The sequence below is a fragment of the Calypte anna genome, chromosome 7 (genome assembly GCF_003957555.1).
Source record: "Calypte anna isolate BGI_N300 chromosome 7, bCalAnn1_v1.p, whole genome shotgun sequence".
Classification (NCBI taxonomy): Eukaryota; Metazoa; Chordata; class Aves; order Apodiformes; family Trochilidae; genus Calypte; species Calypte anna.
This window is the reverse complement of record NC_044253.1, coordinates 22,033,479-22,058,489: the sequence shown is the minus strand read 5'-3', so window position 1 is coordinate 22,058,489 and position 25,011 is coordinate 22,033,479. Positions and strand designations below refer to the sequence as shown.

General features: G+C 36.0%; 1 protein-coding gene across 3 annotated transcripts in view; it reads left to right on the top strand.

Moving 5' to 3' along the window:
• The window catches only part of OLA1 (Obg like ATPase 1), a 98,754-nt gene that overhangs the window by 36,205 nt on the left and 37,538 nt on the right, over positions 1 to 25,011 (top strand). For 2 of the 3 annotated variants that reach the window (XM_030454487.1, XM_030454488.1), the window contains exons 5-7: positions 9,705 to 9,880; positions 21,926 to 22,006; positions 22,271 to 22,368. In XM_030454487.1, the coding sequence (XP_030310347.1) occupies positions 9,705 to 9,880; positions 21,926 to 22,006; positions 22,271 to 22,368 (355 nt within the window). Of the gene's footprint in view, positions 1 to 8,386; positions 8,391 to 9,704; positions 9,881 to 21,925; positions 22,007 to 22,270; positions 22,369 to 25,011 lie in introns of all 3 variants that reach the window. The other variant, XM_030454489.1, reaches the window with a different exon arrangement.

Genomic DNA, 25,011 nt, shown 5'->3' with positions numbered 1-25,011 from the left:
CTGGTTAATTGTTATATTAAAGTCTGAGCATTGCACAGGAGATACTGCAAACCTTCATCAGCTCTATCATTTCAATTAAGATGCAAATTATATATTTTTTGTTTTTAGTATTTCAGGTGTGGTTCTAAAAAGATAATTTGATATTTCTTGTGATTTCAAGCCTGTACCATTATGTGAGGTCCTAAGAACATCGCTTTTAAATTGTTAACAAGTAGTCATTGCATGCGAAAAACCATGTAGGAAGAATGAACTGTCTTTTAACCAGCTAATGATTTTTTATTATTTACAAGATTTGTTAATAGAAACCAGATAAGCAGCACTCTTATAAAATTTTAATTGATTTGCAAAGCATTTATCCAGATGAATTTTATTGCTGCTTTTGCATTAAGGTTATGTATTGTGTTATGAATTTGGGTCAGAATGTCCAGAGGGAAGATTACGTGACAAGGCATATTTTTCTAAGGTTATTAATAAGAGGCTTTTTGCTTTTATTTTAAAGATATTTTATTGACTTAACACAGCACTTCATTACAAACTTATATAGACCATACACATACATAACAGCAATGATTAAACAGTTTTTGCTTGTTTTACGTCTTCATGAACTCTGATTTACATGTTACCTGTTGTCAGGTCTCTCCTCCTTTTTTTTTTCACTCTGCCAAATTCTGCAATCTATTTTACAGCAGTTCTTTTTAAGGCACTGCAATAAGTTGCCTGGTTTTGTAGTGCTTTTGCTTTAACACCGCAAAAATAGAATTTTAAATTTCAGAATATCTGGGAACTGCTTAGACAACTAATCTCTTGAAGCGAACTTACTGAAGTTTGTTTAGGTATTTAGATAGTGTAAGACATTGTTTTAAATGTTTTTGAAGAAAAGGTGCCTTCTTGAAACAATTTTACACCCTTTATTGTGGGTTCCAGGACGGTTGTGATTTTGCATTTTCTGTTGAACTAAATTTTCATTCTCCATTGATTATTTTACAAAGACCATAACTCTCCAGGGTGTTGAAAAATGCAGAACAGAGTCAGGCTGGCTCTGAGCAGGAGCCAAGGTGAACTCAGCAGAGTTTAGTGGCTTGGACTCTGTTGCAGCATTTAAGTATCCAAAGTGGTTCAGAAGTACAGTTGTGGGAATTGCTACATAGTGCGATGCCAGACCCAATAAAAACTTCAGGGCTTCAATTGGTTTGGGTTTTTTTAATATTTCTGCATCTTTGGTGTAGTCAATCTGTGGCCCAGATGAACTGTCCATGAATAATTAAAGTATTTCCTCTATATCTGGTCATTCAAGGTCAGATAGAATTGCCCTGTGAGTTTTGGCTTATGTGTGCTGGTTGCTATTATTGATTTTTATAAATAATTTTTAAAAAAACATGGTTATTGTTAGCAATTTTATTTTGTTATGGTGACTCATTAGAGATTCCAGTCCAGACTGACACCACAGAGCCTGGCACTGAGTATTCCTAAAGAGAAGACCTTGATGACCAGCCTTCAGAAAGAAGGGGTAAAGTTCACCATGGATAGTGGAAGTAATAAGAATAAACAGATATACACATACAGACACATTTTTACTTTCTGAATGGTTTCTGATTAGGACCCATGTTTTGGACAGTGTAGATACTATCAGATTTCGAAGACCTGAGCTCCAGTCTACTATTGAGCAGGAAAATTGTCTTCTGTGAGCAGTTGGGATTTGGATACACAGGTGTGTTAAAGGGTACCCACTGATGTTTGTGCACTGTCCTCTGTGCAGGAGGTGCCACTGTAGGGAGCACTCAGCAGGGAGGGCAATACTGTGGAGACTCTCCCTTGTCCCTGTTTGCTTCTCTCTTCACAACTTAACCTCTCAAAGAAAGGTTTTCAGTCATTACAGCAGAGAATAACATAAAGTGGGGAGTGGCTGAGTTCAGGCTGACAAGTGCACTTGTCTCTGAAGCAAATGCTTCTTCAGCCTTTTTGGCTTTTCAGCATTTTGCAGGGAACCAGGCTAGGTTCCAAGGGCCTGTTCTTGTTGCAGTTAACACAGTTGTATTTGGGTAAAATCTGAACAGAGGTGCTATCTTTTTTTTCTAGGGAATTTGTGTTTTAAATAATTTATGTGGTATGTTAGCCATCTCAGAAGTTTTACATTGAATGCTGCCCTTCCTACAGTGAGTCCATGGAGATTACCATGTGCTCTGATGCTGGGTAAAGCCTGTTGCAAGAAGAGTAACCAAGGATTTTGTCGCAAGCACTATTTGGAAGGCATTGCAGTGATAATATTTCAAATACATGATCAAGGGCAGTCAGAGCCCTCTGCAAACAGAGGCTTGAAGGGCCTTAAAGATTTATTCCTTCAGCTGCCAAATAATGTCCTTTACTCAGTGTGACCAACTTGATAGCAAATCTCAGCAGGTAAAAGGTTTTGCCTGCAGAGTGTTGACTACATCCCAGTGGTGCCAGGATGAAAGAGCAATGGCAAGTAAACAGATTTTACATTTGAAATAAATCACTAATATTTGTCAGACAGACTCAAGGGTAAGGGCTCTGAAACAGGATTTTACAGATAAGCTCACAGGAGCTACTGTCTCAGTAACAACTTTTCTGTGTTAAAAACTGCTTCCTGTAGGAACAGAATCACGATTTCTTCTGCTGACTTAGATGTCCTGAAGTGAATTGTTTTGCCTCAATGTTTCCTGAGGATAGTTCTCATCTCTCACCTTGTGCAGTACTTGCTTGATGAGTACTTTCATGCAAATGTAATTTCTTTTTATGCTGAAGACGTTGATACTACAGTAATTTAAAATCCTGCATTGCTGCTACATGCTCACATTGTGTGTCTGCCAGTGCAGGAGACTTGCCCTGTTTTGTCAAATGCTCTCAATAGGTTTGCTGTTGAAAAGGCTGCCATTCAGCTGCTGTTCCAGACTTTTTGGGAGGGGTGCTTGGCTTGTGATCTCTTGAGTGATGCTGTACTAGGGTGTGGCAAGGTAAATGTAGCTGCTCACCTAGAAGGGTAAGTAAGGAATTTGAATTCTGGTGCTGCACCACTCAAGAAAGCCCAGAGCAGCTGCTTTTACTTTCCTGTCTCTGTATAGCCATATGGTATGCATAAACTGTAACGTTGTGTGCAAAGTAATTAATGTCTCAACTAATATTCTGAACTGTTTTCTATTGCTAAAAATCAGCTAAACTTTAGAATAAAAACAAGTGTTTTTAATGGGAATTAAAACCTTTTCTTATATTTCTACGATGCAGGTAAAACAAAATAATTATTGCAACAGTGACTGCTTGCATTTTAAATAAATTTATACATATTATTTAAAAAAAATCTAGTTAACTTTAAAATATGTAAGTTTTCTTGTCATTTAGGGTTCTGTGAAGCTGATCATCAAGAGGGTTGCAAATCATTGGTGGTTTCTATTTTCAGAGTTCCACATCCCAGAGTAATTTGCTTTAATTTCACCCAATTTAACCTATACTTCACACCATCACCATTCAGCTTTAATAGCTATGTTCCATGCATAAGAAAAGCAGATAAATGTCCACAATTAGACTGCAAGTGATTACAACTAGTTACGGCTTTATGAAGACAAAACTTAAAGGGCTGTAGCACAAAACAAAGCCACAAAAGATGTCTGAAAAAATTCTTTCTTCAGAAGTCAAGGTTTACTTACAGCGTTTTATTTAATGTTTTTGTACTTGATTTTGCTTATGTTGAAGATGTAGGCAGGTGCACCTTCTTCAACTGAAAATTGCTCTGCTTTAAAGAGTATTAGGTTTGTGTTACAGGTGATTAATTTCACTTGAATTTAGCTTTCAAGGGAAAACATGCTAAACCTACTTTATTTGTTGTTTCTTTGTTAACACATACTACTTTTAAGAAGCTTTAAAATGTTGACCCTGGTAGTATTCTTTTGCCCTTCTAATGAGTATACATAGCAAAATGTGCCATCATCAAATTTTTAGAACATTATAGAATGTTCAATATACTTTTACCTCAGTCAGAAATAGCAGTATCTTTTACTGTTTAACCCTTTTCAATACTGATGGTAGCACATCAAGCTAAGTACAGATATTGCTTATAATCTGATTTTTTTTGGCACTTGTAGTCTTGTTTCTTTTGATAGGTCAAAGAAATACCCTGCTTCTAGCCCCATGCCTCCCAAGTTATCCTATTTTGTATCTTTTTGTTCTCCCCTCCCATTTCCCACCCTAGTAAGTAGCCAGATAGATATTATTGCTAATTTATTTCAGGACTTATAACAGGGTATGTATTATGTGTATTGTGATGTGCCCTATCAGTCTGTGATGAGTACCTCTTTTTGCCTAATAGTTGCTGAATGTGTGCAGGAGAGGAAATGCAAGTATTAATTAGTCTTTAGGTCTGTTTTTTGCTGATGTTATTCAACATTCTTTTACAGCTTACTGACAAAAAAGGCTGGTCTTTACCCTAAATAGTGATGGGAGTTTCAGCTTGTGGTGCAGTTCAGATTCTAATCAAATTGTAAATATCTCTCTTACTTAAAGCATAACATAACCAAATGCAGTTGCTTGTCTTTTATAAATAAAATAAGGTGTAAGATGCTGTTATGTGGAGTCTAATGTTAGCCAAATATTTCGTTCCATTTTACTTTAAGGATAAGAATAATTAAAGAAATGAAGTGACTGGTATATAAAATATAAATTAACCTCGAAGATATCAGTCAATTCCCATAATTGCAATTAACAACAGAATAAGGTAAGTCGAGTAGTATTATTCTGATTTGGTTTTTATCTCCTTGGTGGCAGCTTAGAGCCTCCAGAAATAATAAAGTTTTAGCTATAGGCAGCTTCGTTTTTGTGTCAAACTAGTTTTTTATGCTATATCATAAAACTTTCAGTCCAATCAGCAACTACATTTAAATACTGCAAATTGTGGCAGCAAAACAATAATTCTGCTGATTAGCCCCTTTCCATTTCTTGTAAGTGAACTGTTTATGCTGTTGAGTACCTTTTGAAAAAAGAAAAAGCCAAAACAGCCTTGATTAGTCAAGGAGTAATTGGATGACTTGATTTTAGCAAGAGAATGAATTGGTTGATGATAGCCTGTAACTAAGTGTAGTGGTTCTGTTCAGATGAATACATAACATACAGTCATCAGATCTTGACAGGTATAACATAAGCAATGCAAAAATCTCTGGAGTCTGAGAGGTAAATTTTGTCAAAGAATTTTGAAGCTGATTCTTGAAAGAAATAGAAAGAAACGTGCATGCCATTAGGTGATACCGTTTCAAATGTGGCATTTGTTGCTGCTATGCTATATGCATATTTATCTACTCTTACTTTTGCATGTGAAGAGAAGATACTGTTTGTGTGTCCTGGCTGTCATCAAGACCTGACAAACAGAGATCCTGCTCTTCCTTAGGGAAAAACTAGAGGTTTTACATCTTCTCCAGCCAGTCATTCCATTTCCTGGATCTTTTTTTATCTAGTATCACTTGAAAGCAAAGTGCAGAACTAACAATCACTGCATTACTTCTTCAATCCTGCTTTAAAAATACTTCTCTCCTCTTGGTATTATATTTGAACAACTTAAAAAAAATAAATTGTCATTGCCAGGTGGATTCTGCAGGTGCCCTGAGGGCAGCAAGAGGGAGTAGGACCCAGTGCAAAGCTCCTGCTGCTCTTCTGGCTATAGAGAAAAGATCCAAACTGCTTCCCTGCACTTTAAGCTCACCATGCTTTGACCCAAGCATCCCTGAAAAAGTGCTCAGTTGAAGGAAAATCCTTCTCTGAAATTGGAGAATCCTTTAAATTTGGGCCCACTAATGACAGAAGAAGGAGCTGGGTGTGACAGGGATCATTTCCAGCCTCCTAATTTCTGGTAACTTCAAGTTAAGTCATTACTTTTGGTATTGCTGTTAGATGGCAAAATGATCTCTGCTGTTGTGTTATGCTTTGCTATCTTCCTATCTAAATACTTGCCTTGTTTTAATAGCAGTATCTGCATGCCACTATAACATTATGGGAATTTAACACAGCAGATTTGTTTACTTAGAGCAAGATTGATTTTTCTAATTCTGTAGTATTAGTTATTCTACACCAAAGGAAGAGGCAGGGGTGTATCTTTCAAGCAAGAGAGCAAATCCATCAGCATTTCATGGGATATGCTTAGGGACAAAAAAAACCTTAGAGGTAGGTTACTTAAAATATAAAGGATAGAGGTAGATTCTGCTCAACTTCTTTTTGAAAGGTTGACTAACTTCTAATAAAAATATGTATTACCTCTAGTGGAATACATGAGACACCAGGGAAGTTGCAGTCAGTTCTTTAAATAATGAAATTACTGATTAGGGTTTCCCAGCTGACTTTTCTGTATTGCTGTATCCATATTGGGCAAGATTTGTAGATTAATATAGTTGTTAATTTTATCTTTGTAAGTTGCAAACAGTAGACTGGTTTTCTGTTAATTGTCCTATTTCATGAATCAGTTCTGCAGCTCCATTTTTTCCTACCTAAATTTTTTAGACCAGGGACTGGGTAAACCATTTCTCTACGAGAGACAAAATTCTAACTAAGGCTCGTTGATCATAGCAGTGCCTCTCTTTTCCTTTCTTTCTTGTGTATCCCATTGTCTGGCTTCTGGCTAGGCTGTCAGTCAGGGACTGGTCTGTTTTAAGTTAACTAAAGTCAGCACTGATAAACCCTGAACAAGAGACTGACAACTCAAGTTCAATGCCTGTTGCTTATCACGAAGAGTCTCTCAGTTTATGCCAAAATCTGGGACATGGATGCTGATTTGGCCTTCTGAGCATACAATGTCTTACCCCTAACCATTCCTTATGGACTGCAGCCATCTCAATGGGAAGAGATTTGAATCTCTGTCTTCTTGGTGTTCCTGGTAACTTGAAAAAGATCTGCTGTGATTAATTTAATGGGTTTCCTATCTATTTAGAAGTATGACCTTTTTCAGCACAGCTGTGGATAGATTTTTCTCCTTTCCAAGTTAAGAAAATGTACTTTTCCTCTAAATGTAGAATTTGAGCCCAGAATGGAATATAGAACTAGAGTCCATTTCTTCCATAAGAAGGGTCAAGAGACCTGGTGAGAAGGAGAAAAGTCTAACCTCTTGCCTTGAATAGGAAATCATCAGTTCAGTAGAGAGGCTCCTTATCTGAACAGGCAATTGCCCATTGCCAGTTATGGGTCTCCTCATGGATGTTGCCAAAATGAGCTGCAGGATGGCTGCTGACACAGGTATGAGGAGAGCTGATGGGAGGATGAGACTTGAAGAAAATACAGGCAAAATGTTGAACTGTCCATTGGCTAAGGTGTTTAGTGGGCTGAGAGCTGAAGTATAGATTCAGTTTTGTTGAGATGGAATTACATAAAATTAATTGGGTTTGGATGAATAAAGAACTGGATTTTTTTGTTAAAAGGAGTGGAAAAATGTGAAGGAGTGAAGATAATGGTTAGAGAAGTATTTAACTGTTGGTGAAGAAAAAAATGTAGCTAATTATTTATATGTGGGGGGGTTTTTTTTTGGTTGTTTTTTTTAATACTAATTCATCTTACATATGCTTTTTCAGTAAAATTCATTCTTCCTTAAAACCAAAACAGACTTTACCTTATATTTTTCTGTTCTAAATATGAGATCTTTATAGTCATGGAACTTTTCTCTTAGGTTTAACACTGAGGTTTTTTTAGTTTTGTTTTTTAAACCAAAGGATACCAAATGGAGAAGGAAGATCTAAACAACTTTAGAATGTATTATTAGGTGATAATGGACACTTTTTTCTTAATAGGAGGAGGAAAGTTAAACTTTTTTTTTTTTTTTTTTAAGCTGCATAAATCCTACTGATTTGTTGAGAAGGCTGGCAGATAGACTTTTCTTTGATCTGTATGGTGACATCTTCCTACTTTCCCCTCTTCCCTCCTGTTTTTATTCAGTATTTTCCTTGTACATCAGAACAGAGCTGTTATGTTTTCTAGTATCTGTTCATCCAAACAGCCCATGTCCCATAGAGTGAGGTGCACAGACAGGGATTTATGGAAGGCAAAGGCTACAGTATCTCTCCTGTAATTGCCTGGGGTGGTTATACAGTAGAGTAGTGAGTTTCCGTATGGCAGAGCAGCCTCTTTTCCTGTCATGGCCAGCATCAGAGTTGGATCCATGGCTGAGGTGATTTTCCATGTACCAAGGCAGCCCATTGATCATCTTTGGAAAGAGGCAGCTGCTGGGAGAGGAGAAGTAACCACTTGTAGTAACCACTATATAAAGACTTTTCAGAAACTTATGTAAAAATTGTTTTGACGTATGACTGACAACATTTTAAACCTGTTTACCACGTGTTTTGATGTAAAATATTTATTGCTAAAAGCCTCTGTTTTCAGTAAGTTAAAAGAAAATACAAACTTCAAGATGCGCATGAGAACAACCCCAGCTTTCTGTCTATCAGCTAATGGGTTGTTTGTAGTTTACCCTATTTCCTATGTCATATTTAGTACCAGAAATGGGCTTGGGGTTGTTTTCCCGTGTAAAAAACAGTTGATTTTCATTTTGGTAATATTAAAGTAAAATTATTTTTGTGGTTGATTTCTCAGGCATATCTTTAATATTACAGGATAGGCATGCAAATACTATGAAAATTGGTCCAGGAACAAGTAATAAACTGTTATAAATTGCTAATGTTTTTATTTTTAATATATCTTAGATTTTTTTGAGGTGAGGTTTTCTTTGTGATGCATCTTATCTGTTAATTTAAATCCTAGTTGAATTATGTTGCCAGATTGTCTTCAGAAGGGCATGAAGTCAGCACACATGCTTCAGTAATATCTGGTTGTTTTACCCTTATGTTTCCAGTTGGCAATTTGAAATTATGGCTTCAACTGCACTTTAAATATGTGATAATAGCATGTGTTTCTAATAAGGGCCAGCACCATTTTGTTCAGATAGTGTGAATGGTTGTCACTCATATATGACAAATGCACCTTCATCTGCTTCTTTGATGGCCCCCTAAAAACCATACCCTCAAATCAGGCCGATGAAATTAGCTGCTGTGTAAATTGTGTGTCTGAGTGGTTCATTATCTAATCACCGTCAGAACCACAGTGATAAAGTAGATTGAAACAGGGACGAGGTCTGCCAGATGATTTCAGGCCTTTTTTTTCTAAGCCTTGTTTCCCTTGGAAACACCAAGAGTCATTCAGAACTTCAGCATTCTTTGTCTAGAACTTCTTTTTTTCTTAATGCATAAAATTGGTCTGCCAGTGAGGGCTGCCAGGGTGATTTGTAAGGTTTTCTTTCCATGAATCTTTTAGTCATTACTGCGTGTATTAAAATGTTCTGTGATGTTCAATTTAGCTACTGTGTTTGCTACCGCTAGGTTAAATGCTGTTAAATACAGTGGTACCTATTTTCAGAAAAGTGTTTTAGCTTGTTCCTATTTAGAAGAAACTCCTAAAGATGTGTTAAGTGCTCTACTGAAATGGCAAAGTGCTGTGCTTTGTATCTGTCTTTATAAAGCTTTGGATTCTAAAGATGATACATAAATTAACAGAACAAAGCAGTATGATTATAAAATATTGCAGATGATGCTTGTATCCTCGTGACTTTACTGTTTAATCTCAAACTTCTGTGACTTAATAGTATGCTATGTGTATACATACATATATATATATATTTTATTTTTTCTTTTATTTTTAGTTTAATTTATAATCTGTGTGTTCTATTGTTTCAGGAGCATTTGAAGATGATGATATTACTCATGTTGAAGGAAGCGTAGATCCTGTTCGTGACATCGAAATAATACATGAAGAACTCAGACTTAAAGATGAGGAGCTGATCTTGCAGAGTATAGACAAGCTTGAAAAAGTAGCTGTAAGAGGAGGAGACAAGAAATTAAAGCCTGAATATGTAAGTATCTGACCTATGGAAGTAGGTTACTAAGTACTCTCTGTATTGAATTGAAATATTTGTATTGTTTGAGTTTCATTATTGATCTCACACATGGATAGTATGAAACACTACTACTATTTTCTGTGTATTTTCAAGTAATTATTATTCTGAGTTGGAAAATGGTTAGAATAGATTACTTGCTGTTTTGACAGCCTAAGGTTTCAGTGATAAAAGGTAATTGTAATTTAAAAAAATTAACTGTTACTTTCTTGCTGACACAGTTTTATGAGAATTCCTAATGTTTCATCAGGTTTTCATCAGTCAGTGTTCAATTGTAATTTAAAGTCCAGCAGTCTCTTCTGAATTATTCTTGATTTTGATACTAGAATTCCTGTAGCCACCAAATGTGGTTGCACTTTGTGTCTTTCACTGTTAAATAAAGACTACTAGATGAAATTACTTTTAGAATGTTGTTGTGGAAAGCTGCTTAAATAATCTGTTATCACAGGGTAGTAGTGGTGTTTCTTTGTAAATTAGAAACTTAATAATTATCAACTTCAGAGTATGTTTTTGCAAATTATTATTTTACTGCCACTTGACTTGTGAATCTGCTACATTTTGCCAGTCTAGTTATTAATTTTTCTTTAATATTCTATAAATATTTCAGGTGGTATATAAAGTGCATTCGCTAATTATTACAGCAGTGTAATAGGAATTCCATAGGAAACAGACTATTTATATTTAACAGTTTAGTAGTGAAAAATACTGTTTTCTCCCGTAACTTTTTAGATAACAGGTAATAATAAAAAAAATTGTCATACCAGTGCTGGTGTTTAGTTTGTCAGCACTGAAGTGCAATAAAATTTGTTGGCCCTAGTGTTTGGAAGCCAATAGGAAACGAAAGTGAACACCATCCCTCTCCATAATGTTAATCTTCATGGTGTATTGTTAAAAAGCACTTCTTTGGTATCTTCTGTTAGTGAAGCACTACTCTTCATCAGTCTTCTCCCTGTGCTAGGTAAGAAGACAGCACTTTTTGGTGACTGCAAAGGGACGTAATTAAAGTGTGTTAAATAAAATTCTTAATAGTCATCATGTAACTAGTTGGCAGCAGGTACAGTTGCTTCTGTATGCAGAGCTGCTGTTACTAGTTTTATAACTACAGGAAGTTGGTATGTATTTGGAAACTGAACATGTCAGATTATTCTTCAGTCAAGGGAGACAGTAAATAAAAAACCTGAATCTAGAAATGCAATTTCAATGAGTAATAGAAAACTTCAGAATCTGCATTATTAATCTATCTTTATCTGGCTTTAGTTTCTCATCCCTCTCTTTACCTATTTCTTCCATCTGCTGTTCATCTATAGTTCACCTGTCAAAATGCCTTTGCTACCTTGTGTTTGGAATTTACACATCCTCTCATTCCTTGGGTTTTTGATCCTCTCTTTATGAACACACACACAGCAAATGCCAGTTGCTCCTTGTGTTGCTCCACCAGTTGTGCTCTCAATAACAGCTGCTACACTTGACTAATCTCAGCTGAGTTTGTAAACAACAATAGAGGTTTCAAAGGCATTAGATTCCTTTGTTTCATGGAAAGGGGTGGCTGAACAGAGTGGAAAGGCACAAATTAATTCTCCTCTTGAGACAAAAGCTGCATGTAGGAGCTACAGTCACTAGGGAATCTCTTCAGGGAAGTGCTGTCTTTGTTATGTCTTTGAGTCCTACTGATCTTGGACCTTCTTGCTTGTTTCCTTTGTGAGTTGTGTGCTTGAATTGCAAGGTAGACATTAGACCTTAGTAAAATTACTTCTTTTAGTGGTAAAGGCCTGTGAAAGCTCTGTTTGGCTACTTTTCTTAGTAAATCAGTCCCTAAGCCCACTTACACAGCTTTTAGAAATAGATCTGTGTAGTTTTAAGATTGTAACAGAGATTCTTGGGCTTTTCCAGCCACTAGATGGGTTAATTTCTACATTCAGCCACTGTGTTGTGTGAGGCACAGTTTGCTTTGCCTTGTTCCCTTTCACGTTTTGTGTCGCAGAGCAATGCTCTGCTTGCATTTATGGAGCACACTGCATGATTAACAGTGCGGCAAATGACTTAGGGGTCTAGGAGGGAAACCATATGGGACTGGTGGAAAACACAGTTAAAAGATTACGCCTCCCTAAAGCAGTAGCTGAAGGTTAGGATTGTATTTTGGTTTGATAATTCTGTACTTCTGTAATCTGTTGGATTTTCCAGGTAGTTTGTTGGGCACAGAGAGCACTCCCTGTCCACCACGGTCTGTAATGTTTCCATGCAGCTTGCAGCTACTGTTCAAGGCTTCCACTTTCTAGGGCAGAAGAATCATTCAGAGACAGTGTAGACTGGAATTTTTATTATTTTGAGCAGGTTGTCTTTGAAGAAGGAAGAAGCTGTGAGAAAACTCAGGATTTGCTTTTTAAAGTTATTTACCAATATATTACATAGTCAATGCTAATATTCTGTTCTTAACATTGCAGAGGTGTGCAACAAAAGGCTTTGTCTGTGCTCTGAATGTTCTTCATAAAAAGTAATTTTTCACTTTCAGAGAAACTAGGGAGGTTACAAGGGAAAAACTTGGCATTTGCAGGTTGTTTGGGTTTTGTTTTCTGTTTTGTTTTTGAGGCACTGTTAAAATTCTTTTTTTCATTGTTTGCCTTTTCCCATTCTTTTGGAAGTAATTTAAGGGAAAGACACTGAAGAAATTGTTGGGAATTGTAAGTAGTTGAGAGTTGGAAAGTTCTGTGGTTCATTCAGATAAAGATACTGTAAACTCTCTTACCTGTTTCACTTTCAAACCCTTCAGTGGCTTGCTTTCTTCTGCTGAACAAAAGCATCTACAACTTGAATTAATTTTTTGTTTCTTTCCACTTTTTCTGAGAATGCTTTGACTTCTATTGAGGAAGAAAAGAAATAATATTGATCCTCAGTCAAGCATGCTTTTCCATTGGTAGTTTACTGAGTACAACAAATAACCTAAATATGAAAGCTAAGGAGGAGTTACTGATTTCAGAGTGGTTATAATCTCCATGTCACATGCATAGAGTTATTGTTGGGGCATTAAAGGGGATTTCACTGTGTGTTCAGGGAACCAAACTCAAAGTAGAATTCATTCTTCCTCATTTCATAAGTATGAATTGTCTGCTTTTGAGGATTCTCTTTATCTGTAAGTCTCCACAACTGTAATTTGGTATTCTGAAATCTCTAAAAGATTTAGGACAAATAAGAAAATTGTCAGTCTGTATCAGCCAACAGTTCTTCAAATCTGAGATTTGCATTTGATTGCCCAACATCCTCTGTTCTAACTTGTTAGTTGTAATTTTTCCTTCTCTTAAGCCCACATTACATACAGTTGGTAAGTTCACCTTTGTGCAGTGATGTGGCTGTGCAGCTGAATACAGTGTTAACTGTTGGTGTCTCTCAGAGAATTGATTTCTTAGTCCCCTGTCAGCAGAAATAAAATAGCCAACTGCTGTTAAGGAGCCATCGATGAAATAATTTTCAAGTTCTACTTAAAAATCAATGACACAATATGGTCCAAGATCAGCAACATGTAATGTTGACATAGGCTTGGAATAGCTTCCTTTACACGTATGTTTTTGTCTGTTTCACAAGTGTTCTCACTGCTGCCTTAGAATGAGTGTCTGTTCTTACTAAGGGTACTAGTCTTTCAGACACACAGTGTACCTTCAAATATTTTGGCTATAACCTTCTAAAGAGATTATAGAACAAAAATGTCCCTTATATTTGCATGTATTAAATCAACACAAGTATTTCAAAAAGCCACCAGACTAATTTTGCTGTATTTAAAATCTTTCTGTTGCTGTTATCTGCAGAGAAATGAGAGATTTTGAATTAAGCTGTATTGTTATCTTATTCAGCTGTATTTTGGGTGGCAGGAGATTTCAAAGTAAAATATAAATCTATATGAATTTATATATCAGCATGGACAAATTTTAAAACTTGTTTTTAAAATAAAAAAATTTTATTTATGGATTTTTCAGTCCTGGAGACAGACGTCTTCAAGTTAATACAATGTAATATGGTTAAGTGAACATTATTGCAGGATTATCTTACATAACCTTTCCTGCATGAGTTAACTCTAGTCCTTAGAGATTGACACTCTGCAAAAGACAGCTGTCCCTTCAGCCCTTTGTTAGTGTGCTGAATCTTGAATTCCTGTGCAGACTATTTCTTAATGGTAATGGGATTGGAATTTGTGTGTCTGGCCATGAGAATATTATTTATAATTGAGTTTCATGCACATTGTTGATGTTAGTGGTATGAAGACAAAGTCTTTAGGTCAGTATCAATGTCTGCAGTGTTTGAGCTTCCAATTTGCAGGTGAAATCGACTTATACAGTAGGTCAAGATCAATGTTCACTGCATTTGAACTTACAATTGAAAGAGGGGTGCTCTTACAAGTCCTACAAGATATCTAAATTCCATTGTTAAAGTCTGTCACTTTTAAAATAAGCTGAATTTTTCCAATCAGGCACATTTTGTTAGAACAAAAGTAACTGCAGTTATGAAAAGAACAGTTAGAGACTTCTTTTAAATGTTATGGCATCAGAACCATCTAATGTATATATAACTGACAAGAAAGGCATCAGGCTTTGTTTTGTTACTTTGAGTGATAACTAATGATTGGTATAATGATCTTAGACATGTAGTATAAGCATCTGTTTGCAGATGTGCTATGAGGAATAAAGAAAATCTTCCTAATGTTGTTTTAAGTAGAATCATAGAATATGCTGAGTTGCAAGGGACCCATCAGGATCATCAAGTCCAACTCCTGTCCCTTTGTAGGGCACCCCCAGATTCATACCATGTCCCTACTCCTCTCTTTCGTTTGACATCTTGGTCCTGTCTTGATAATACAGTAATTATTTGAAGAGACTTTTTTGTTCATCTGAAATTACTGACACAGCGTGGAATATACTTCACAAACAGCAGATAGCTGGTAGATTCAGTTTCTTCTCGTTATCAATATATTCCATGTTAAAACACAGTGAAAATCTTTCCCCCCACAGTATTCTGAGGAATGGGATGGTGTGGAGCAGAATTCACTGACCTCAGGCTGCGAGTGCTTGCCAGAGTTCTCATGGATGGGTGAACTCATTTTTCTTCCAACTGATGGTATCAGTTGGGAATTTTCACCTTTCATACATTCTGAGTTGAAGATAAATACAATGATGAATTGAGTGGGGTTTTTTTGTTTTGGGGTGGGGTTTTGGGGCTTTTTTTTGTCTCTTTTTTTGAGGACAGTTTGAGAGGCCAATTTGTTCTACTGGAGATGGAAGGAAAGGAGCAGCATATGTGTACACTGTTGACATACTTTCTGCTGATGGCTGCTACAATTAGCAACTTAAATGTTAAATCATAGGGAATCGAGGAAATATTTATATTCTTAATGCATATAATTATGCCTAAAATCTTTAGTGGACCATTTACTGTGCTTAATGTGGTATTTAGAAGAAATTAAAGTTCATTCTGGGAGAACATTCTGAATATAACAGGAAAATATTTGTGGCAGATGTTTGTGAATTAATCAGTAGTAAAGCCTGACTTAAAAGTACATAATGTGTAAATACACACATTTGTGTTACAGATAGAAAGAAGTCAATGCTTAAATACTTGCTGTCAAGGCTGGTCTCTACTGTCTAGGTTTAAGCAGTGACTTAAAGTAGTTACTTTGATAAATAATGTCTGTCTGGGTATGTCTGGATACAAGCCACAGTGTAATTTTAATATAGTACATACATACACCAAAGTAGTTAGTATCATATATAATATTGTTGTAATAATGAAGCTGTATTCTGAAAAAGACACCTTTTCCGGTTGGCTTAATTGACATCTAGAATGAGTACGTTTACACACAGATTTATTTGGAAATAAGTGTGTGTAGGCTGATGCATTAAGAAACATTTAGTTGAATTCCTATGGAAGATGTTCTGTTGTACTTTTCAGTGCAATATCCCTTTTAAATTTTTGGCTTGCTAAAAATAATCACTTGTAAGTAGACTGCTTTCTATATTCTTACTACGTTTTTCTTTGGGAAGTTACAAGTGACTATACAATTTTATGTATAATGCCTTAGAACTTGCAAGAATGATCCACACATGAAATCTTTAGTGAATACTGACATGAATTATATTGCTTGGAAAGCTTGTAGGATATTGTGGGTCTAAGTACTTGCTGTGGTTCATAAACATTATTGGCAACAAGCTTTCAGTAAATCTTGTATCGTGTGCAGCTTGTACTGTCTCTGTTTAAGGTATTGAATAGAAGGATAACACACTTGTCCTAAATCCATTACTTCTTCCATTGTATTTTTATTAAAGTCAGTGAGCAAGGGAATTGTAAGAGATTAGACATTGTTTTGTATCACAGAGGAACTCATTGTCGCTCCAGTTGATTCAGTACCTGACTTGTTCTCTTTCTTAAGAGCTTATTTAAGCACTTAACACAATTGAAAAACACAGATCTTTCCTTTCTTTTTTTTAATTGCAAATTTTGTCTTTATTGTCTTTTAAAATACCACTGTTTCTAAACATTTTTTTTTACTATAAATTATTGCTTTGTCACTGCAGTCTCACTTTTAAATCACCAGGAAAAACCTCCAGGAAAAGTGGAGCTGTGGCTATGCAAAATAGACCTAAAAGTAGATTCCCAAGGAAGCCATGAATGGACAGGCTGTGGTGCACACTGTACACCTTGCATTGACAAGGAAATTGGTGTGTGCACAGTAAACAGGTTTTGGAGCAGCACAGTTTAGTGAGTTATGAGTACTGCAAGTAGTCTAGTTCTTGTCTGTATCTGGAAAACCATCATAGCTAGTTTGGAGACAGCTGAAATACTAATTATTATCTAGTTTGATCTGTTGCATCTCCCAGTTTTATTCTTATAATTGTGGATAAAATCAAATGTTTATTTTAGGGGAAAAAAAGCTTTATTTTCTAGCTGGAGAGAAGTGACTGTAACTTGTGTAAGTTGTGCCAGTGATTCATTATCTTTACTGCTTAGAAATAAGACACAGCTTTTCTCTGTATTTGCCAATCTTCAAGTTTCAGCCTTTTGAAATCTGCATGCTAATGTGAAAAAAACTGTACTGTGTGTTTTGGGTTTTTTTGTTTGTTTGTTTGTTTTTTTGTTAATTGTATATTTCTATGAAATATATAAAAGTATGAGATTTAAGAAAAGTTAGCCTTCATATATAAGCACTTTTTCATAACCAATATTTTTCTCAAAATTTTCACTACTTCTACAGAGATAAGTGTAGAATTATTCACAAGGTACATGAGCCTGTTTATATGCTCAAAGATGGCATTAGACTTATAGTTACAGTACACTTCCTTCACTTGCAGCCCTCAAGTCTTCTCAGTCCCTCCCACAAGGGGGAAGTCCTCTACCTAGGAAATACTGTATTCACCCTTCCTTGTCGCTCACTCAGCAAGTGTATGACCTTGAATTTATTGTGTTGGAAAACATTGTTTGCTTTTATTAAATAATGTTGTTAGTAATTTGCTGTTCTCAGAATCTGTGTCATTAATGTGGTCTTTTTTAGGCCATTGATAAAAAGTGCTAGCTAGCAAAATGCAAATTATTTGTTTGGAGTGCCCAAAACACACTGACTGGATTTTCTATTTACAGTTATATTCTGATGCCTACTGGTCAGGTGATGTTGAATGCATTTAGTGTATGCAGTGTTTTTTGAACTAAATACCTTAAGTCACAGAGCCAAGTTCGTTAGGGAACTCTGAACATATTAATTATACACCACTGCCTTTGTTATTGATTATGCTGTGGTGCTGGGTTCCTGTATGAAGCAAGAGGAGCTAACCAAGAGCTAAAGGTAACATTTAGGTACTCATTAAAGTTTTCCGAGGAGCAGCGAAGTGAAGATGATAGAATCTTGAACAACTGAAACATTTTAATGAATAGTATTTACCTGCTTTTGAAGGGTTTACAGGGAGCTTGTCAGTTACTACATTTTGGGAGTTCTGGAGGGAAATGAATGAGGTGTCAAGAAATACTCTGCACATCCCAGCAACAGCTCCTTTGGTGGGGGGGAAAAAAGCCTTCTGTACTTACAGTTACTCTTTGTAATTGCAGAGGCTTTTGCACTGCCTGCAGAATCATGGAGAATTCACTTGCACTTTGAAGTGTGAAGTGATAATCCTCACAACTGCTTACTTCTTTATTAAATTTGCGGAAGTTAATTACATGCCCTGCTAATTTACAACAAAAAACTCACAATTCTCTGATGCCAAGTAGGCAAGTGAGTTTTCCAAGCTCCAGTTTAGTCCCTCATGCTGTGAGAAGAATCTGGCATTGGCACACATGATTACTATCATCCATCCAGAGAGTTTATTAATATATGCACATTTTTCTACACAGTAGTGTCTCATGAGCATGTCTTGATAAATCTCCTAAATGCAATTTAAATGTATTTCTTCATTGTATTTTATACTGTTGGACTTATTGTTTAAGGCCTGCCTAGTGTTTGTGGGTTGACTACTTGCCACCTTAGGGTAATGTGAGCAGGACATAAATTAAAATCACTGCATTGCATATGGGTAACTGTAGTAGGTATTCACCTGTGCTAAATGCATTGCCAAGTACATAGTCAGAAATTATCCAGTGTTTAAAACAGTGGTATTTTTTATTCTGTGTCTTGACAGTTATAAGTAACTTGGATTTTCTTAGGGGGGTTTGGCAGCTCGTTTAAATGATACTTTCTATAATGTTGCTAGCTGAAAACCAGAACAAGAATCAAAATTTGTTCAAACATGAAGTGGATCGTTCTGCTGGTGACAGATTGACCTTGAAGTATGGAACTGGGGAGGCCAGATCAAATGGAATAAAGTGGATCATTGCAGTATATTCTCTTATTAAGCATCTTGGAGTTAACTAGAGTAATGATTAAATGTCTTTAAATGATGATTGCAGTGTTAGTGAAGATAAAAAAGTCAGTTCATACTCTTTCACCAGGCCTAAACACGAGCAATGAATAAAGGAAAAAATGGTGCTACCTGAGATATAACCTGACACTGTGTGTGTGGGGGGTTTGTTTGTTATTGGGGCAGCTGAGTGCAAAAGAATTATGAGGAAATAGTTGCCCTTCATATATTATCATTGGTGTTTAATGATTTCTTGTTAAGGGATCATGTAAAATTTAAATAGGACACCAGTGTTGATACAGGGGAATCTCAGTTAATCTCTCTTTTTGTTTGTTTGTTTGTTTTGGGGGTTTTTGTGTGGTTTTTTGTTGTGTTTTTGTTTGCTTGTTTGTTTTTTGTTCTGGACTTTCTGCCATACTTTCTGTGTGGTGCAACTGTCCAGATAGACCAGCAAAGAAAAGTTTACTTTGGCTGAATAATTATTTCCATATTTTTTCTTCGTGCCCTCCTGCCTCACCACTTTTAGACTTTACTGCTATAGTTGGTTATGTTTCCTTCCTTTTATCTAAAGAAAGTTTTCCAATGCTTTGGCATCTTCTCTGCAAAACTACAATAAAATTGTAAGTATACAGCTGTCAGTTCTCCCCAGCATATTCTGTTGTTTGTCAGCCTTCCCTGGAGAAGTTAGTTGTGTAATTTCTTCTTTAGAACAACAGTCAGAAGCAGCATCAAGTCAGGTACCTAAATGAGAACTCGGGAAAATTAGGCCTTTGCCAAAATGGGTTTAGATGTGTCACTTTAGGTAGCAGGTGAATGTGGAAGAGAAGTTTTGATTGGCAACTATGTGCTTAGGTAGGTTTTAGAAGGAACAAATTTCATTTGGTATGTTGATGCTTCTACAGGTTCTGTGTTCTGTTCTACCCTTACAGACAAAAAAAAACCCATTTCATTGCTGCTTACGCCTACAAGATTGGCTTTGGTAACTTGTACTGTGATGTCTTTTCTGTCAGCTTTTTTATCAACTCAAATTCAAATGCAATAATGCATTGCTATTGTGAGGGAAATGTAATGCTGAGAGTAACATGGTAGATGTGGTCTGTGCTTACAGAATTAGTTAAAAACCCAAAGTAGTGTGTAATCGGAATTCCTTCAGTGCTGAGCAGGAAGCTTGGAGATTGTGTTGATTTTATCTGTCTATTTAAGCAAAAGCTTAAGATAAAGATCTTAAATTAAAAGTACCCATCAGTAGAATTGGTTCCCTTATTATACAGAGTAATTAAAAAGTAAAAAGTACATAGGGTTAAAGATGAGATGGTACCACTGTTTTCTTTTCTTTATGTGTAATCTTGTTGCATGTCTCTACATAAGCTGTTCTGGCCACTCATCACAGTAACCAGCTGGGCCATTTCACCTGCTGGAGCCATTAAAGAGGACTCTCTCCCCCTAGATTAATCCCCTCCGACATTAGTTTTTTGCTCTGACAACTGGAGCAGGCATTCAGAATTTGCAGGTGGCCAGTGTGACGCACATAATTGCCTACAATTTTAGGCAATGAATAAAAATGGTCTACATTACTTGTCAAAGGTTGTATATGCAGTGCCAAGTGAGATCTATGGGAAGCCTTTTAGGGTTTAAAGAACAGTTAATAGCAAAGCTGCACAGTGCTTTTTTAATCATAATGCATTTGTAATATAGCACTTTGATCTTCTCCTTGTAGGAAATGGTGTTATATTAGCCACTTTTAAACATTTATGAGTGAAATTCAGTTATAGGAGAGTAAAAGTGATTATTCTTCAGCAGAACATGTTAGATTTCATTAAAAGTTCTAGCTTGCCCCTTCCTTGTTAAAATCTGTGGGGAGTCCTGTTCCTGGAGGGTTTCAAATCAGGATCTGAAGATTTAGAAGAGCTTTTTCTTTGTTTTTCACTAAAGCAACTGCAAGACAAGAAAAGGCTGTAGTAAATACTGATGTTATTTGTGGTTGTTTGTAAATGTACTTCAACCACATAGCATTAAGTGCAAAAAGTGTTGTGTGCTCAGTGGTTTAGGGAATGTTTTCTTGTATTTCAGAGATCTTAGTTCTCAGTTGCGTCAGTTATAACCTAACAAATGCATTATTTAAAGCATGATCATAAATTATCTACAACAAAAAATAGGCAACTCTAAAATGTACTACTCCTAGAAGAGCCGAGTTTGACCTTTCAGACCCAAGAGCCTTTTATTAACACCTGCCTGTAAGGAGAACCGTGCCACACGCAGCTTTCAGATTCACGACCACAAAACTGATGAGGAAAGGCTTGAAGGGTTCAGTTTGTGTCACTTGCTGTTTGCCGTTTCCATTTCACAGATGATTAATCTTTCTGTGAAGAAAGGCCAGAGAAACAAAGCACATTGGGCTCTTCCTGCAGTTACTCCTTCTGAATGCACACTAGCTTGCTAACTAAAAGGCCTTTAGATTTCCTGCCGAGAGAGATGTTCTGAAAGTGAATGCAGCTGGTTGGAGGTCACCAGTGCAAGGCTCTTGCCATTGTGTAATGGAGGCTTTGGCAGGTTTCATTTTGGGGGGAGGGAGAAGGTGTTGGCAAAAAATTAATGCGGAATAAAAAGGGCTTTGGCCATTTGAATTAATTTCTTGAAGGGTGGATCATCAATAATAGGCTCAATTTCTTTTGCTCACAATTTAAAAAAAAAAAAAAAAAAGATATTTGCTGTGTTTTTTTCCCACCCGTTCCCTTTTCTTAATGGCATGTTTATATTGTACGTGGTCTCTCCCGCTGGATGCTGAACTGTCGCGTCTTACTGAGTTTGAAAAGCAATCTAAAACATAGTGATTTTTTACGTATATTTTATGAGCTCCGCTAATTTTTGTGGTGGAGAGAGATGATGCTTGAGTATCATGTATTTAACTTTCTAATTATGGGATTTGTATCACTTTAATAATCTATATTGCTCCTTAGTGACTTTTAAAGCAGCAATTTCTGGTTTTCTGGGAGAGTAAAGATTTATTTTTAAAAGGTATTATCTAATTTTAATTTGTATGTATGATTTCAGTCTTAATGTATACATGCCTTGTTTATGGAAGAGAATAGTCTGATATCCAGCTGAGTTTTTGACTTTGCTTTTTCATGATTTTGTGTAGGATGTAATGTGCAAAATCAAGACCTGGGTAATAGATGAAAAGAAAGCTGTCCGCTTCTATCATGATTGGAATGACAAAGAGGTAGGCTATAAATATCGTCCCATGAATTGACTTCTAATTTTGATACCTGTTACTGTGCTTTTTTTAAAGGTTTTTTTTAAGGATTTCCTATTAAAGTGTATTGAATATTAAATTTTTCAGCTCATTCTGTGTTTATCAGTGATCTATGTATTACACTTTAATTCTGTTGCCTTCTCAGACATGCTCTGAGGAAAATGGCCATAAATTTAGCTCAGGCTGGTATAACTTGGTTTTAAAATTCTCCTCCTATATTTTCAATTCTAGATTGATGTTTTGAACAAACATTTGTTTTTTACTTCAAAACCGATGATCTACTTGGTTAACCTCTCTGAGAAGGACTACATTAGAAAGAAAAACAAGTGGTGAGTGTGTCCAGGTTAATTATTTATGTGTTACACATTTTTCAGTGGTGAATAATTCCTTGCACATGAAGATCACAAAATATTTTAATTAAAATAGAAATAAAAATTAATGCTGCACGTTTGTTACTTGTTACGGTCCCATTGATGTGCTGTTTGAGTACAATGCATATGGTGAAACCCCGAATGAAAGTGCAGAATAGAAAAGAATATGCTTTTTTTCCTTACACTTTTACATGAATTCATTAGCTGTGAAGAAAACAGATTTGATTTACAAGTACTGATTCAAATAAACATAGTTTTATCATGTTACATAGCCGATTGTCTGAACAACATCTTCATTCCAAAGGAATGAATTGAATGCCATTGGAGTAAAGCTATGCAAGTTGCACAGGAATCTTTCAAACTGTGGCAAAATTGCACGCTTTAATAGAACTCTTCTGTTTGCAGTTGGTTGCCTGGCTTCCTTGCCACTGCTTGCAGTTTGCTTATGGTTTGCAGGCCTGTTTTCATGGGCTGTAATACCATCAACAGTGCACATTTTAGTCAAGTATTCCTGACATCAATATTATGACTTAAGTATGTGATGGTTACAAAATCAATCTACCAGACACTGAATGAGCTGGATGAAGATACAGTCCTAGCATGGTAGACATATGGTGGGAATCAGCTGTTGAGAAGCACAGCATTTACCATGTCATTGGCAGCTCTGGATGGCATAAATATCTGGTGGAGGAGTGAACAGTTTAAGCTAGTATATGATGAAGAAAACCCTGTAGCAGTATTTTTAGTTTTAAAAAAACAACAGCCAAGCAACAAACTTTTTGTTGCTATTCTGATCTTTGAAGACTGTACTTGTGACATACTTTGAAGATGTGTAACTGTATGTTTGTGAACATATATATGCCTTTAACTCATCCAAACAAATCAAAAGTTTCTAAAACGGAATATCTGAATTCTCCTAAAGTGCACTCTCTGTTTCTCCCTGTACTTCATTAAGTACTTAGATGCACATGGTTTCAATTTTCCATTAAAAATTCTCATTTCCATATGATATCAAAGAGTGAGAAGGCTTTAAACTGAAAAATAAACATTCATAGACTGGAAGCCAAAACAATAATTAATGTCAGATGGTTAACTCCAATAAATCATTAGAATAAATTCTGTGAAATTACTGCAACTAATACTGTCCTTTTGATACTCCAAGACATTTTGTGTTAGTGTTGAAGAACAAAATTTAACCTATTTAATAGCAAACCCTCTCAGCCCAAAACACAGACTTAAAAATAAACTTGATAATCCATGTGATAATGTGAGCTTTTCACGTAATTTTAAATTAATTTTTTTCCTCTTTGAATGTTTTTTGGGTATGATGATATAAACCTTAAAAATGGTTCTACCCAAGGAAGTCTTTAAAGTTGGGGTAGTAGTATTTATTTGCTGTTATTGCCAGGTGATATTTTTTTCTGCATAGAAATGTTGAGGTTTCCTGATGTTTGCTGTAGCAGTATAGATGGGGAAGTTTATGTGAAAATGTGTGAGTTGGTTTCCCTGTCCAAAAAAGATCCTCGCACCTGTATTTGGATGATTACAGGTAGAGCTCACTGGCTCTAATTGTACAGTAAATGCCATTTCCCAGACCCTAATGGTAGACAGACTACTTAGGAGACGCCAGTCTGTGATTTAGCTGTCGCCAGTCACCCCATGTTTTTTTGTGAGGGTAGTTGCAATGATGACATAGTTAAATCCAATTGAAAGCAAATCTTTGTATAAATTGCAATTTTTAATTTGTAAAAAATAAAAAAAAATATTAAAATATTTGAGTTGAGGAATCATATAGTGAAAGAGTTTAACCGTTTCTACTACAATTAATGATTTAGTTTTTAAAAAGTATGCCCAGATCTCATGGATGTGAGTGTAATTGTAGCTGAAAGATCAAAGCCTGGGTAGCTGAGTGATGTTCCAGAAGAGAATTTACCACATAGCCATTTTCAGTACAGTTTCTGCCTCCCGCTGTTCCTATTTTCCCTCAAGCTAGCCATTGACTACCCCCTGTGCATCCCTGCTCGTAAAAAATGATTGAGGAAGTATTTGTCATGTATTTATGAGTGGGAAACATTGTGTGATAGGGAAAGGCATCTACTAGAACCAGAAAGATTGCCATTTTCTTTCATTCAGCCACTCTGCCACAGCTTTAAATCCTCTGTTTATGCAACGTAGCTTTTATATTTAAGAGCAGAATAAATGTTTTCTATGAAGGATGCTAACGGTAGGCTTTTGTCAGTTGTGTGGTGCAAGCAGATGTAAATGATTAGAATACGTTTTACTGCAAGATGACACTTAATTTGTGATTTTTGTTATTATTTTGGGGGGCAGAGGTTTGTATTTGAAATGCAAGCCACATTTAGACTAGTCATTCAACTTGAAAAAGTTTGTTTCTGAGCTTAATTTATAATACAGCTGTAACAAAAGTAAGGTCAGTGCAGGAAATGCTCAATAGTAGAACGTTTTCATAAGACTTTTCTAACTATAAAAGTGTGTTACACAGCAAAGGAGAAGAGATACTTCTTGATTGTGGGTAGAGAGGAAAAATAAAATTGTCTTTATTTTACTGGGTTGCTCTTTCAGAACGTTTCAATTGTTAGT